At 42.6% G+C, this 16,190-nt stretch overlaps 1 protein-coding gene across 2 annotated transcripts in view; it reads right to left on the reverse strand.

The window, feature by feature from the left end:
* The window catches only part of E2F3 (E2F transcription factor 3), an 84,555-nt gene that overhangs the window by 6,977 nt on the left and 61,388 nt on the right, over nt 1–16,190 (reverse strand). For both annotated transcript variants that reach the window (XM_070777648.1, XM_019986117.2), the window contains exons 2-4: nt 6,196–6,307; nt 4,769–4,988; nt 3,250–3,408 (exon numbers count right to left, since the gene is read on the reverse strand). In XM_070777648.1, coding sequence (XP_070633749.1) covers nt 3,250–3,408; nt 4,769–4,988; nt 6,196–6,307 — 491 coding nt within the window. The remainder of the gene's footprint in view (nt 1–3,249; nt 3,409–4,768; nt 4,989–6,195; nt 6,308–16,190) is intronic.

Below are 16,190 nucleotides of genomic sequence, written 5' to 3' on the forward strand. Positions count from 1 at the left end.
ATGGAAAAAATTTTAAGTATTTTATGTCTTATCTCCTTCTAGATCTTCCAAACAACAAATCAAATATATAGCTTTTTTCCTGCCCATTTCTAAAAAGTCCACGGCTACTTAAGATATTAACATAAAAACAAACAGAATAGTTAAACTCTCAAAAGAAAACTAAAACTCAGTTTGGTCAGGGCTTTTCAAACCAGATTCTGAGTGTTCTGTCATTCAAGTTGAATGACCGCAGAATCCCAATTTACAGAAAAAATTTGAGCTCTATTAGCCATAATTTTGTTGAAATTGCAGTAACTTATATCTGCTACTCTACTATTATAAAGTGTCAGCAGCCACCCAAAATGAATGAATGAGTAGCAACTACATTTATCCGTGGAAGAACTCCAAGCCCCACTCAGGCAGACAGCTTGTTTTCTTAAGTGCACCTGGGCTGGTTGTGTTATAGACTGCTTGCTGATAAGAGTGTCATTATTTCTCTGTTAGGAAAACTGTCCTTTCTATAATACTATTAACTACAATATTTCGGTGCTCACAAGGAAAGCAGCTTCCAGATGCTCTGCAAACCAAATGATTGAGGAAAAGAGAATAAAATCATATTCAGTACTCTCGGTAGCTACTTCTGGGCACTGAACAATTCTTTAAAGTGCCCTGAGAGTCAAACCTAAGAGGATATTACAAAAGAATATGGTATTTATTATATGATAAAAGTATTTGTGCAAGCTTGCTTAGAGAGACAGGCTTTGACTTGGTGCTACTAGAGAAGAGCTCACATAGCTTTCTTTTATAAGGGACATGGAATAACATAATTAATCTACAATGGCTTTAGCCAGTTGCTTTTTTATATTAACGTACCAAAAAATGCCTAAGATGAAATAGCAAATCACAAGCCAATGAAGGCATTTCCGAAGATAACATAGTGAAAGGAGTCTGTGATCTAATATGTTCGATACAGTCATAGGTCTTAGCCTAGAGGAAATGATGTCCCTTAGATTAGTAGCTTTTTATTAGAAATTAAAGGAAGCTATGAACCTACTGTCCAGAAAAAAAACTCCTTCACCCATAATCTGCATGCACATTAAAAATATTTTTTTTGGCTGCACTGAGTGGAATGTGGGCTCTTAATTCTCTGACCAGCGATCAAACCTGCCCCCTGCAGTGGAAGTACAGACTCTTAAACACTGGAGCCCAGGGAAGTCCCTGCATGCACATTTAGGGGCATCTCTCACAGACTATTGGAGTAGGAAATGGCAACCCACTCCAGGCTTCTTGCCTGGAGAATCACATAAACAGAGGAGCCTGGTGGGCTACAGTCCATGGGGTCACAAAGAGTTGGGACACGACTGAAGTGACTGAGCATCCAGCATCTCACAGACTATCATGTTAAGTCTCAGTAGTTTAGACAACAGCTAATTTACTGTTGAGCTTGACAGAACAGCTCATGCAGGATTCTAGGTTTTAGGTCATCATCCGTCTCATCAAGGAAGCCAATTGCTATCTTTATGGAAGACTTGACAGTTGTGAATTTTTACTGAGAACAGTGGGGAAACTGATAACTAGGTACTTGCCCCATAGCCCACTGTCAGAAAGCTATCTGACAACTTATTAAAACAAAAGCTCATCTACAATTACCCAACATGCTGCAGGAAGGAAAATTTCAACACATTTGTGAACAAGCTGTACCACATTCGGAACTGGATGGCAAATTGAAATAAATTGTGCAAACATATTCTCTAATCTTACAAACTTGCAAGTGCTTCCACTGTGGCTCCCTCCTGAATTTGTTTCTTGGGATAGCAGCCCCCTGTAAGGAAGCTTTCACTTCTGCAGAAAAGGCCCCAGAGAAAGCGAATGTAGGTGATAAGGCTACAAGTTGCCAATCGTGTGTAAAAACCGCATCTCCTCCTCTAAGGGGTTCCCGACTACACAAAGTAGGAAACAGCCCAGCTACGGCTATTCTTCTTTCTTCCCCTGTAAAACCACCCTGGCCAACGAGGCGGCGGGTGGTGGGCGTCAAATCATCACACCTCTTCTCCAGCTCACTAACCATCAGCTGACAAGGTTAATCCTTTGGCCAACAGGAAATGAACAATTGAGAAAACTGCTTGAATTGGAAAACAAATGTCTCCATAACTTTTAGCAAAAGGTTACTTTAGATGAGACACTACAAGAAACTGGGCAGGTCACATTTTATTTTTTGTCTTAACAAAGATAAACATGGAGCTAAAATTAGAAACAAGATTATTTAAAATACTGGTGTTGTTTTCTACTAATAACTGAGAAGATTGCAAAACCTTCTTGTCAACACAATGAAGTAATCGCCCTCTGCTATGGTCTGACGTGAAGTGATGACCAGTAAGTTTCCTTCAGGTAGTCAACAGACTGCCAGCCAGTTAAGAACAAGAGTTGGCTTTTTAATACTTTTACTTCCAATGACTAGAAGAATGGATAAACTGAGATTTCTTAAGCCTTAGGGTGCTTCTGCAATCCGTTTTCAGTGCTGTGATTCAGCACTGGTGTTGTTGTTGTTTAGTCGATCAGCCATGTCTGACTCTGTGACCCCATGGACTGCAGCCCACAAGGCTCATCTGTCCATAGCATTCTCCAGGCAAGAAGACTAGAGTGGGTTGCCATTTCTTTCTCCAGGGGACCTTCCCCACCCAGGAATCTGACCCGCCTCTCCTGCATTGGCAGGCAGATTCTTTACCGCTGAGCCACCATAATGTGCTTTAAAAATTATAGAACAATTCTTCTTACACTCATTCAACTCCTTCAACTATAGTTCAGTCACACAGAGTCAATAAATTCCAACTGCTTCCAATATCTGATGAAATGAAAATAGAATATGAGAACCGCAACAATGACAGCTAACACCCATCCAAAATCCGGGAAGCCTAAGATGAATCTGCTTAATGTTATCATTAATATGAATACTGACACCTTATGGATCTCATTAATAGAGTTGTCCTATGCTATGAATGTACCCGTATGTCCCAACCACATGTGAATAAAATGCTTTAAAAAATAGTTCCCATCTGGTTATCAGAAGAGAGATGATAGGATGCAGTCTAATAACTATCATTCCATAAATAATGAATACACATACACGTGCCCCCGCACTGCCCCTCCCCCCCCCACTTACTTGGATGAAACTTGGGTAAAATTCTACCTTGCACATAAAAGTCAGGTGGTCAACTCTGGAAATAGTCTAGAAAGCACTGACCCCCACTGAACAGGTGGCACAAAGGATATCTTTGATTCTCTGAATCCTCGGTTAACAGTTTGAGGTCCAGGGTGCAGCTTTGGATCAGTTCATCTAATTTCTTCTCTTCCTGACTGAGCTCGGTCACTTCTTTTGACAGGCCTTGACACTGGGCCAGCATGCCCCCGTCCTCAGACAGACTGCAGCCCCTGGAAATCCAAACACAGACTCTGCCTGGCTGTTCAACAGGCCAAAAGGGTCGGGGGGTAGAGGTGGGGCAGTGAAAGGGAGGGCTGGGAGAAATGGTCCTTCGGGTAAACGTCCCCTCTTTATGCAGGAGGTCACACTGCTTGTTAGCCAAGTGTTAAAATTAGAACGTTTATACATATTTTTTTTATACATACAGTCCTTCACTTTTCACACCATAGAAATTAAGTGAAGAAACACTGCTATTTTCAGGTTTCTTTCCTCCATAGGAGGCCTGTTTCTTTAGAAGACTCAAATTCAAAGGGCAGAAGGAGGCAGCTCTTCTTCCTGCCACGTGCCTCCCAGCGGGGAAAAAGAAATGGCGGGGGTGGGGTGGTGTGGGGGGGAAAGGAAAGAAACAGCAAGGTAGAAAGACTGGAAGGAAAAGATGGAATGGTTCAAAAATTCAACCAAACATCACCCCAAAAAAGCATGAAAAACCTAGGTAATTTCTGAGGGTCTTATACCAACAACTAAGAAGGAAAAGGAGGTTAAGGAAACACAGATGTGCTGGAAGCAAGAACAAAGACCAATCCCCAACAGGTCTGTCTCAACTACTGGCTAAAGTGGGTTACTGAATCGTCACAAAATTCCAAAAAGTACAAAAAACTACCTGTTTGTCTTATGTTAGAAGCAGTGTTTTTTCAAAGTCAACCCCTCTAATAAGGCTTTGGAAGTTGCTTCTCAAATACTGGGTGTTCAGATTCTCTGTCCATAATTCACAAATGATGTGATCACACATTTAATCATGCGTGTGGGTGTGTAGGTGACAAGTATTATCATCTCGGCTTTCCAGAAGGAACCAAGGCATTTAAGTCTTGACTTAATTTACAGAGAAAGTGAGTTCATCTGCAGTGAGAACCATGGATAAAGATACTGTGTAATACACGTATGTGTGGATACCAGCCATAGATAGTTTCTAAATTCCTACTAGAGACAAGCCAGAGGCCTGTGTAAGCATCTGTTAGATTACATGAGAGCACACATGCTGATATGATGGTGACAGCTGAACAGCAAGTTACTGTACATCTGCAGGGCCCTATTTAATCCCAGGGTCCCCTTGCTTGAGGCTAACTGAATATAAATCCTTTTATCTATGACACCAGCTAAACAGAAGGTCTCTTTGTAAAGAGACTCTGAACTTCGGCTAAGGAACTGAGGAGGGAAGAGAGGAGAGAGAAGAGTAGGAGGAAAAAGGAATGAAAGTGTGGGCATGAGTGTGAAAGCTGGGGCTGGGAGAAACCCTGCTGCAGTTTGCAAGGAACCCCACCCCCAACCCAGCCCAGAGCCAGCGAACTGGGGTGGGGGGTGACCCGTACTCACATCCACTGCACGTTGTTTTTAGACTTCTTCTTAATGAGGTGGATGCCTTCCAGGACGTTGGTGATGTCGTAAATCCTTCTCTTTTGCACCTTCAGCACCTCTGCCGCCTTGTTCAAATCCAAGACCCCATCAGGTGACTGGCTCAGGAGCTGAATGAACTTCTTGGTGAGCAGACCAAGGGATGTATCATACCGTGTTTTTTCTGAGGGAGATTTTGGAGCTTAAAGAAAAACAAAAACCGAGCGGGTAGGGGGAATAGGGGGAAAGGTAAAGAAATGAAGGGTTTCTTTGCAGTCAAGCAAGCCCCCTCTCCCCCAGCAGCCCAGGTATTAGCATCAGAAGCAAAGCTGTTGTTGCTGATGTTTTTGGTGAGTCATAGAAAGCTATGAACTGCTTTATTAGAAAAGGAAATGATGGTAAAAATTCCTGTTTGATGAAAGTGTTTCACTGCGAATTTCTCAGTAGTTTCTATTTTGACTTATCCTACTCTGGGACTAGTGAAGTATCTCACAGATGGTAGGTGTTCAAAACTATCTGTTGAATGAATGAAAAGTGCTGTAGCCTCATGGAGCTGTAGCGACATGGAGCCTAAGTCAATGGGTTCAGACTGTGAACCTCTCCAGCTTTTGATGACAGACCCATCCTAACTGGCTTTTCAGACTCCTTTATCTGTTTGCATATAACTTGTTCACCAACTTTCCAAATAATGTAGATGAAGAATGCCTAGGAAATGTCTTTCAATCCCATCTCCCCATCCCTCTGGTATGAAATATCCCCATTTAATATTGTATTTATTCTCTTATAGGTATACAGGTCAAGGGTTTAACTGAATATGACACACAATTTGTGGACTCCCTAATTCATAAACTACACGTTAGGAGAGGATGAAGTCTAAATTAATTTAGCCTCCACATTAAATGCCAGAGACATAAAGGACAATTTAGCTGTTTACAACCTCCTTTTCTCTTAAAGAAACAATGATCATGTTGATGGAAATGCAAACTAGCTGCAATTCACTGGTCTCCATCAAGTCTTCGGCTGCCATATGCTGAGCTAGAGATTTAGGCCAACAGAGGTAACACCTACTGCCCAGCTAGCCTTGGTCCCTCAAATAAGGTCCATGAAGGCAAGTTAGTTAGATTTGACCATGGAATGGTACCAAGGAGTTTACATTCTGAGTTGAAAAATGAAATTGTGCATATCAACAGAGGCCTCCCCTGAGGTCAGCTTACAGGTAACAGCACTCACTCTGTAAACCTTTCACTGGGTGCCTGCAGACATCATATTTATTTTTTTGGACAGGCAAAGACAGAAATGAAAAAGAACCAAACATGCCAAAATTGTCCACACCTCGGGTCCCTTCAGCCACAAGCTCTGAAAGTTGGGAAGTTCACACCTGGGGGAGGGAAAGACGACACAATCCTTACTTTTTGGGCTGTCTGGACTCCGGAGTGCAGCTCTTCCTTTGCCCTTGGGGGTTTTTAAACCATCTGAGAGGTACTGCTGGCCGCTTTCTCCTAGCTCCAGCCTGCGCTTTGCCTGGAATAAGAGAGTACAGTTGTTGGTCGCGGGTCATGTGGACAATCGCAAGTGAGGCTGCGGCCTGGCTCCTACCAAACGCAGCGGGCTTGCATCAGCCCTACCCTGGCCCCCTCGGCCTCCTCTGGGCCTCAGTTCCCTCCAGCCTGGGCTCCCCGGAACCCTCCAAGACGGGGCTCTGGCCTCCTGTGCACAGATGGACAGATCCAACGATCCTTCAGGCTTAGGCTCTGCAGGCACTTTGTTCATTTACTCATGGATTCAACACATGTGCCAGGCATGGGGCTGGAGACTAAGAATACCACAGGCACCGTGGAACTTTAATTCACTTTCCCCCAGCAAACCTCGGCTGCTACCTCCATCTCTGACCTGGACTGAACCCCCTTCCATGTGTTCCCCCATACACTCTGTGTTTGTTGGTATCATAACACTTGCTGGATATAAGAGTTATTTTACTTATCTGTTTCTCATTTCCTTTAAGGCAGGGACTGTTTCCCATTTATCCTTGCAGACCTAGGGCTTGGCACAGAGCCTGGGTTTCTGTAGGTATTCAATCACACATACAGTCTCTCTCTATATATACATATATTGATATATTCAATGAAAGAAAGAGTGATTGAACAGGAACACAACTAGTCACAGACTACAAATGGTCATTCATCAGAATAAAAAATACCACAAACACTCAATCTTGGGCTTCCACTGGGATTACTTTCTGCATTTTGTTATCAACTTGGGCAAACGAGAAGTTCTCACCCAACTTTTTCATCTGATTTTCACTTTAAAAATATCCACTTTGTGTCTTTTGTGTACTGGGCTCTGGGCTTAGGGAACAGAGCTAAGCAAGACAGATAAAGAGTCCCTTGGTTCCTACTGTGCAGAGACCAGGAAAGAAGCCAGGTAATTAAGTAAGTAATTGCCAACTGCTGACTGCATGGGTGTGAAGGGCGTTCAGACAGGGGTGGTACCAACTAGACACCAACACAGCAATGTGCATTTAGGCTCATTTCAGGGCGGATTCTTCTAATGAGGAGATTCACAATTTCAAAATAACTCCCCATGACGTAGACACTGAAGTAACAACTTATCAGCTGATGACACATATCCAGCTTCTCTACGGAAAAGTTATCAGCTAAATTCATTCTGTTCACTACAGTGGCCATGAGCCACAGGAGGCTCATGTGAACTGACACGTGCTGTCCATGTAAGACACACACTGGATTTCAAAAACTAAGGGTCAAAGAGCTCATGAATCATTTTTTTATATTGATTACATGTTAAAATGGTGCTGTTTTGGCTTTATAAATTATTAAATAAGATACTATTAAAGTGATCATTTTATCTGTATGTATATTTTATCTATACACATCAGTTCAGTTCAGTTCAATCGCTCAGTCATGTCCGACTCTTTGCAACCCCATGAATCCAAGCATGCCAGGCCTCCCTGTCCATCACCAACTCCTGGAGTTCACCCAGACTCACGCCCATCAAGTCAGTGATGCCATCCAGCCATATCATCCTCTGTCATCCCCTTCTTCTGCCCCCAATCCCTCCCAGCATCAGGGTCTTTTCCAATGAGTCAACTCTTTGCATGAGGTGGCCAAAGTACTGGAGTTTCAGCCTTAGCATCATTCCTTCCAAAGAAATCCCAGGGCTGATCTGCTTCAGAATGGACTGGTTGGATCTCCTTGTAGTCCAAGGGACTCTCAAGGGTCTTCTCCAACAACACAGTTCAAAAGCATCAATTTTTCGGCACTTAGCCTTCTTCACAGTCCAACTCTCACATCCACACATGACCACAGGAAAAACCATAGCCTTGACTAGATGAACCTTTGTTGGCAAAGTAATGTCTCTGCTTTTGAATATGCTATCTAGGTTGGTAATAACTTTCCTTCCAAGGAGTAAGTGTCTTTTAATTTCATGGCTGCAGTCACCATCTGCAGTGATTTTGGAGCCCCAAAAAATAAAGTCTGACACTGTTTCCACTGTTTCCCCATCTATTTCCCATGAAGTGATGGGACTGGATGCCATGATCTTCGTTTTCTGAATGTTGAACTTTAAGCCAACTTTTTCACTCTCCACTTTCACTTTCATCAAGAGGCTTTTTAGTTCCTCTTCATTTTCTGCCATAAGGGTGGTGTCATCTGCATATCTGAGGTTCTTGATATTTCTCCCGGCAATCTTGATTCCAGCTTGTGCTTCTTCCAGTCCAGCGTTTCTCATGATGTACTCTGCATATAAGTTAAATAAGCAGGGTGACAATATACAGCCTTGACGTACTCCTTTTCCTATTTGGAACCAGTCTGTTGTTCACATACACACATATATATCTTTTTATTGCGTGGCCTGTGTTTGTGGCACACAGTATCTTTCCACTGAGCAGTGCTGAGCTAAACATCACCACTCCAAAGGCCCAGAAATGACAATTAGCAAATTAACTTTGTGTGTGTGCTAAGCAGCTTTAGTCGTATCCGACTCTGTATGACCCTATGGACTAGCAAAGCCTGCCAGGCTCCTCTGTCCATGGGATTCTCGAGGCAAGAATACCGGAGTGGATTGCTATGACCTCCTCCAGGGGATCTTCCCGACTCAGGAACTGACCCTCCCGTCTCATGTCTCCTGCATTGGCAGGCGGGTTCTTTACTACTACTTGCCCCACCTGGGAAGCCCTCTGGATGTCATCATCTGCTCCCACATAGTCCGTCAAATCCTTATATGGGCCTGTTGCTTTGGCTGGCCCAGAGAACATTCCCTCTTAATCGGGCTAGTTCCCTGATTGTTCTTTGGGGAGCATCTCTTCCCACAGGTGTATCCGTGCACACAGGTGACCCCGTCTAGGCTTGTCTTTCTTTCCATCCTCACCCTCCCCCACAGTGATCGAATCAGATGACCTAGGACCAAAGCTGGGTGAACAAGGCAATCCAAGGAAGTTTTCTGGAACTACTGCTAGTAAGGGGTGTGGCTTGTTAGTAAGGTTAAATTGTTAGCCGGAAGTGGCCTGAAAATGAGGCCTCCCCAGGGGAAAGCAGAGTGAGGAAAAGGAGAGGTGGGAGTCTGTCTGAGGCCATCCTTCAGAACTCTGGGTCAGGTCATGAAGTTGGTCTTCCCCAGACTTTTCAGTTACACTGGCCAATAAAGCCTCTTTTTTTCCTCAGAGCACTTTGAGTTGCGCTCCTGAAGGTGTGGTGAGGACCCCCTGAAGGAAGGTGAGGTGGGCAGAGTAAGAGCCTGTGGAAATGGCTGAGTCACGAAGGGCTCCAATGCAATGTGGAGCCGGTGTGCATCGCTAAAGAGGGGCAGGGTGTGGTGGCCACTTCTTGTGGTCTTCAGGAAATTATTACTGAGAGAGACAAGCTTCATTTGAGGCTTACCTAAAAATAGAGGAGAAAAGCTCTACAGCTCTGCTCTAGAGACACTTTCTCTCTGTAAAAACTTAAGAGAGCTGTATTCTCTGGCCTGGCTAGCGCCCACAGAAGGAAAGTAAAATGGGAAAAGAGCTTGGGATCCTAACTCCTGCACCCTACAGGCTGCATCCTCCTTGACCCCTCAATAAAGAACCATCCGCTGGCCAGCAGCCTGGGGACATACTTGTTTTTGCTTCTCCATCCTAGGATGTTGTTTCCAACTGCTCTGAGGCTAAGGTCCATGGAAGCAGTAGGCTGTGGGCTGGGGAAAATTCTGAGATCTGTTGCTAAGAAACTCAGATTCAACTTCAAGGACCAAAACTAGTCAGGCTGTGTGACTTTGGTAACCAAGCACCAAACCAGAGTGGACCAAATCTCAATACTAGATAGAAAATTGACTCAATTTGAAAGGCACCCGAGAAAGTGACAGCCTATGAGACCTCTGTCTCTGAGGGAATCAATCAATAAGCCTATGAATTTATACCCAAAGGAAATGAAAGAAGGGCACCCTCAGAAAAATTCTCCTAAAGGACAGAAATCAGAGTGACCATCTTGGCCCCACAAGCAGGTCACATCTCCAGAAAGCCTCCCACTGTGGGGAGGACACGGATGTGCTTCGGGAGGTGAGCTCCGTGTGTGATCTCCCCTTTCTCAAATGAAGTTTCGGGTTATCCTGTTTCCTTTCTTCCACTGTGTAGTGAGCAGGGACTAAACTGAACCACACAGAACTTGTGCAGGTCCTAGATCTGAAGACAGGCACAGTAACGGGACTCTCTTCTAGGGGAAGGGCTCCACATTTTGATATATGATGCAGCAACATTACTTTAATGGTTACCTTAGCAAGTTCGAGCACATGTGCCTGCTAAAACAAATAAGAAGCCAGGTGGGAGGATTTAAACAGGGCAGGTAGTCTCCACCTACATGCCCCCTTGCCCTGGGCAGAGCACCCAGCACAGAGGAAATCTCCTCTTGGTTATCTCAACGTTTGTTTGCTCTTAGTGTGAATGTCTTGCTGAACGGAGAGTTACCTTGTTTATAAAGGGATCTTCGTATTACACGCCCTCTACCAGTAAAGCAACTAATACATGTGGTACTTAACAGAAGGCCCAGCCATTTGGTCCTGAGGAGGAGTAAATGCTGACCATGAGCCATGCAGCATCTTCCTGAGCTGTAATTATCAAGGGTGGCTTTTACTGGAAAAGGAAGTATGTGTTAACTTCAGGACCTCAGCCCCAACTATGATGACATGACTCTGTATGGAAGAGTTGCACCATTAAGCGTTTCAGGAAATATACACATGAAAATAACAGGAATAACTGTCAGGCAGCCAAGCAGTGGGCCGGGGGGAACATCCGTGGTTTCTGTCTACCTTGGTATTTCTTGCTCATATTTTTTTCATCTGGAGAACTTCTTCACAGTTCTCAGTTTAGGTGGTTTCTTTGTCTCCAAGCTTGAGAACAAAAGGTCTGGCACTGTTCAGCATCTTAGGCTGGCCCTTCCCATTAAAGTCGCAGAGGTGGGTGCCTTAATCTGGGCCCACCCATCAGCATGGTCCAGTCGGCTGGCTAACCTGACTGACGGATGGGCCCATGACCAAAGCATGATGAATCAGTCAGTAATGGGATTTCTGTTGGATAGTACTGGGTTCTTTTCACTTCGAGGTTAGTAGGACATGAGCCTGGAGCTCCCTAGGAGATGAGCCAACAGAGAAGAAAGCAGAGTTAAGAGCTGAAGGGAGACTGAGTCCCTTCAAAGGGGTTGCTAGATGTCACCAGTCCCCAAAACAGAGCTACTCTGGACTTTCATTTGTGTGAGCTGACAAATGTCCCTTTTTGGTAAATGACAACAGTTAGATTACTATTACTTGCAACAAAGAGTCCTAGATACAGCCTTTTAGTATTAACTACAGCACACTCAACATTTGAGTGCTTACAATATATCATATCACAGGTTAATCGCTTCCCACTCGACTATGTATCTTATTTTTACAACAACACCATAAAGTGGTTAATATAATTTCCTACTTTACAGGAGAAAATGGATATTTAGATTTCTTAAATAACTTTTCCAATATCCCCACAGCCAGTAAATATGTACTCTAAAGTCTGTGTCTGTAACCATTCCATAAAATGATAGTGAAAGATTGGCATACAAAAATATTTGAAGTTATACTAAACTGATACCATCTTACTTTATGATAAACTCGTTTTATTTTATTCATAATTTAAAAAAACTTTCCTCATAATAAACACACAAGATAATTCAAGCAGCACAAATGGATATACCTGGACAGCTAATCTTTCTCCCATTCTTTTCTGTTCCTTTTAAAATTTTTATTGATAGTTGATTTTCAATGTTGTGTCTTTCTCTCACTCTTGATCCCCAATTCCCTTCCTCAAAGGCAAGCACTGCTAAGTTACTTAGATATCCTTTTAGACAGGCTGTGTAAATACAAGTACATATAGTTTTAAACCATCACATCTTATAAAAAAAATTTTTTTTTTACACAAATGGTAGCAAACCACACACTGTTAATAATACATCTTGGAGTTTGGTCCCTATCAGTATACAGAGAATGACTTTATTTTTCAGAGCTGCATAATAGTGTATCCATTAATATATCATGATTCGTTTAGTTAGACAGACACCTACTAATGGGCATTCAACACTCCTCTGCTATAACCACTTCCCCAATAAATACTCATGACAGCATCGTGGGCTAGGCATTCCTAAAGCCATCTTGCACTGAGGCAGAGAAGTTAAGGATTTACCTAAAATCTCAGTTAATAAATCACAGAAACCAGGATTGAACTCGGGTCTGTTCAAATAGCTTGTCAGTGACCATGACTTCCCTGGACTGATTGACACGTCCCTCCTTTGCTGCCATAGTGTTTGCTGTTGGGGCATGATTTCACTATCATAACACATAGACTCTCCAGGTTTCCACACTGGACCATGAGCTCAGATCCTAAGTAGCTTGGTTTCCTCAAAGCCTTGCATATGGTATGCACTCAATCAAACTGACGTATTTATTTTCAATGAATCGAGGAATAAATTCCCAAAGTTTCTTGGCAGGTCAATCACAAAGCTCCAACATTACCAACCTATAAAAGGGATAAACACACACACACACACACATACATCTACATGTTTGGAAATATTTTTTTAAGACATATTTATAAAGGGGAAAAATTAAGGTTGCACAAGAATGTGTATAGTATTATCTCATGGGGGTAAAAACTATAAAACTATAGACTTCAATATGAAATTTCCTATGTATCCACAGAGGAGAGAAGTCTGAAAAGATCCACATCCAATGTTAACGGAGATTATGTCTAAGAAGTAAAATTAAATATGAGGTAATGATTTCATGTTTATAGTTCTGTAACATTTGGTTAGATTTCACAAAGTGAGGTGTCTGTATACACATTAAATTTATATCTTTCAAACTAACACTTCCATTTTTTGGAGTATATTCTGAGAACATTTACGTTGTTTCTACGGTTTGTCTATTAAAAACAGCACACCCAGTTTCTTGAATATTTATACTTTTCCACATATGTCCAACATAAATGCCCAATCTCAGAAGAAAAATTCAGGAAGTTATTCTACATTTATATAACGTAATGTTATGCAATTAATAATGATGTATATTTATGTATGTAAGATTTTTTTTTAAGCAGTAAACAGTAAGATTTACTACTTCTGTGGGAAAACTATATGCATAGAAAGAAAGTATCTAAGGATACATAATAACAAACAGTTTAACAGTATTAATCTTTGGGTGGTAGGATTACGGCCTGCTGCTAAGTCACTTCAGTCGTGTCCGACTGGACTGCAGCCTACCAGGCTTCTCCGTCCGTGGGATTCTCCAGGCAAGAACACTGGAGTGGGTTGCCATTTCCTTCTCCAATGCATGAAAGTGGAAAGTGAAAGTGAAGTCGCTCAGTCGTGTCCGACTCCTATCGACCCCATGGACTGCAGCCCACCAGGCCCCTCCGTCCATGGGATTTTCCAGGCAACAGTACTGGAGTGGGGTGCCATTGCCTTCTCCCGGTAGGATTACAGTGATTTTATTTTCTTAACTTTTTCTTTTTCGGAGAAGAAATAACCACACTGCCAGCGTCAATCTTTCATTGAACATAAGGTTACCTAAGAGGAAGAGCTCTGGTCTTTCCAGGAGTTTTTTCCAGCAACAGGTTAAGTTTAGAATCTATCAAGAGAAGTTGTTAGGTGAGAAGCCTACTCAGAAACCAGTATCTCAGAGGACTGATGAACAGCACCCAAGAAGCTCAGATGGGAGCACTTGGCACCGGCAGTAGCTAGTGTGCATTTTCCTTGGTGGAGATGCCGCCTGAGGTCCCACATTCTAGCCACAAGCATCTGGTGGGCAGAATAGTCTCTTTTCTTTTTCAGGTGCCCCCCTCCACGCCTGCTTCACGGCCCCAGGCAAATCCTTCCACAATTTCTCACTGGACTACTAGAATGGACCCCAAAATTGACTCTGTTGCTTCTTTTGATTTGTAAACAACAGATCTAGGCATTTTCACTTCACTCTAACTTGTATTCGTGGACTAGTTTGGGAATCTAACCAGGTACACAAGAAGGCTTCTAAAGGAGAAGAAATCTTAAATTGACGTACAACTTTTGGAACAGAAGTCAATTACTTATGAACTGGTGACTGCCTTCCTTTCTATATTTAAAAACTTTGAATTAAAAGTTACTTGACTGTGACAACCTAGAGAGGTGGGATGAGGTGGGAGGTGGGAGGGAGTCTCAAGAGGGAGGGGACATACGCATGGATACTTACAGCTGATTGAGGTGGGTACTTATGGCTGATTGAGGTGGGTATATAGCAGAAACCAACACAATACTGTAAAGCAGTTATTCCCCAATTAAAAATAAATTTAAGTTAAAAAAAAAAAGTTACTTGAGGAAATAGATGGGAAAAAATATATTAAAAAAAAAAAACCACCCTGTCCATCCCCCCTACCCCCACCCCATTCCCCATGAAAGTGGGAAATAATTCTCTCACATGAAGGTATGGAAAGCCTCCTTATCACCAGAATTAGGGAATTCAAGGGTAAGGAAGCCATATAAACAAACTTTGTTACTTCTTCATCCAGTTTGTTACCCCAAGCACAAGCCCCTTTGTGGTTAAATTTTCACAAGTAATTGGTTCTTCATCTAGAATGATAAATGGCCTGTTTTGGTCACTTTGGGGATCTTAATCCTCTAAGACCTCATGCATATGAATTGCTTTTTTTTCCTCTTTTTTCTCCCTCCTCTGTTAATCTGTTTTGTGTCAATTAAATCATTACACTAGCCAAAGGAACTCAAGAGGGTTAGAGGAGAAATTTCCCTCTCTTGAGTCAACCACAGAAACTGAAGACTCCCAGTCCTCTCTCCCAGTTTCCCTGGAACCTGGGCTAGGGTCCCCTGGGCTGGGACAGGCAGATACACCTTCCCTAGGTCTGGAATTTGGAGTTGCTCGGGCACAAGAGCAGATTGGTGCTGATGGCTGCGGTGAAATGTTTTAGCTGTGGTTCTGGCTACAGATCCTTCCTTGTTTCTGCCTGTTTGCCAAGCCTGGTTCTCTAATCTTCCTGACAATTCAGTGGAGTTATCCAATATCCTTTCAATAAACATCTTTTCTGCTTAAGCTGGCCAGAGTTGGGTACTACTGCTTGCAACAGAGTCAGTTTCCTGATCCCGCTGTTAATTCGTTGTTTTCCTGGAACACCTTCCAACAGTAGAACGGAAGAGAAAGTCTGAGCCCTTAACATACCTGAAATGTGTGTTCCACCCTCGCACTTGAGGGTTCTAAGCTAAGAACTGAAGGTTGGCCATCAGCAGCCCTCAGGACTCTGAAGTCACTGCTCCCAGGGTTTTGATATCGACGGTGGATGATGAGAAACCTGTGGTCACAGATTCTCATTCCTTTGAAGCTCTTTGATTTTTAACTTCCCTCAAAGCTTCCAGGCCTGTCTCACATTTATTGTAAAATTTCACAACACATAGTCAGGTCTGCTTCTTTTGTTCACTCACTGTGAGCTTCTAGAAACTACATGCTTGGCCTTCAGCGGTGAGGAATATTTATGCTGTAAGCCACTCCCTCTCATTGTCATGGTCTAATCTTTCTGGAATTCCTATTCCTCTTGGATTGATCCTCTAAAGCTTTTATCTTCTATTTTCCAAGTCTTTTTGTTGTTGTTGTTCTACTCATTAACATCAAATTTACTTACTTGCTTACACCAAATTTAGCTTTTACTTGACTTAAAAAAAGGGCAACTAGATTTTTAATTTCCAAGAACATTTGTTTTTCTCCCTCAACCTATTTTCATAGCATGTTGTTCTTGTTTTCTGAATAGCAAAGCCTCTCTAATACCACTGATTATTTTTAAGTGTTTTTTTTTAATTGTGGTGAAAGTCACATGACAGAAAACATACTATTTTAACCATATTTAACACTATAATTC

Source organism: Bos indicus, chromosome 23, assembly GCF_029378745.1.
Source record: "Bos indicus isolate NIAB-ARS_2022 breed Sahiwal x Tharparkar chromosome 23, NIAB-ARS_B.indTharparkar_mat_pri_1.0, whole genome shotgun sequence".
NCBI lineage: Eukaryota > Metazoa > Chordata > Mammalia > Artiodactyla > Bovidae > Bos > Bos indicus.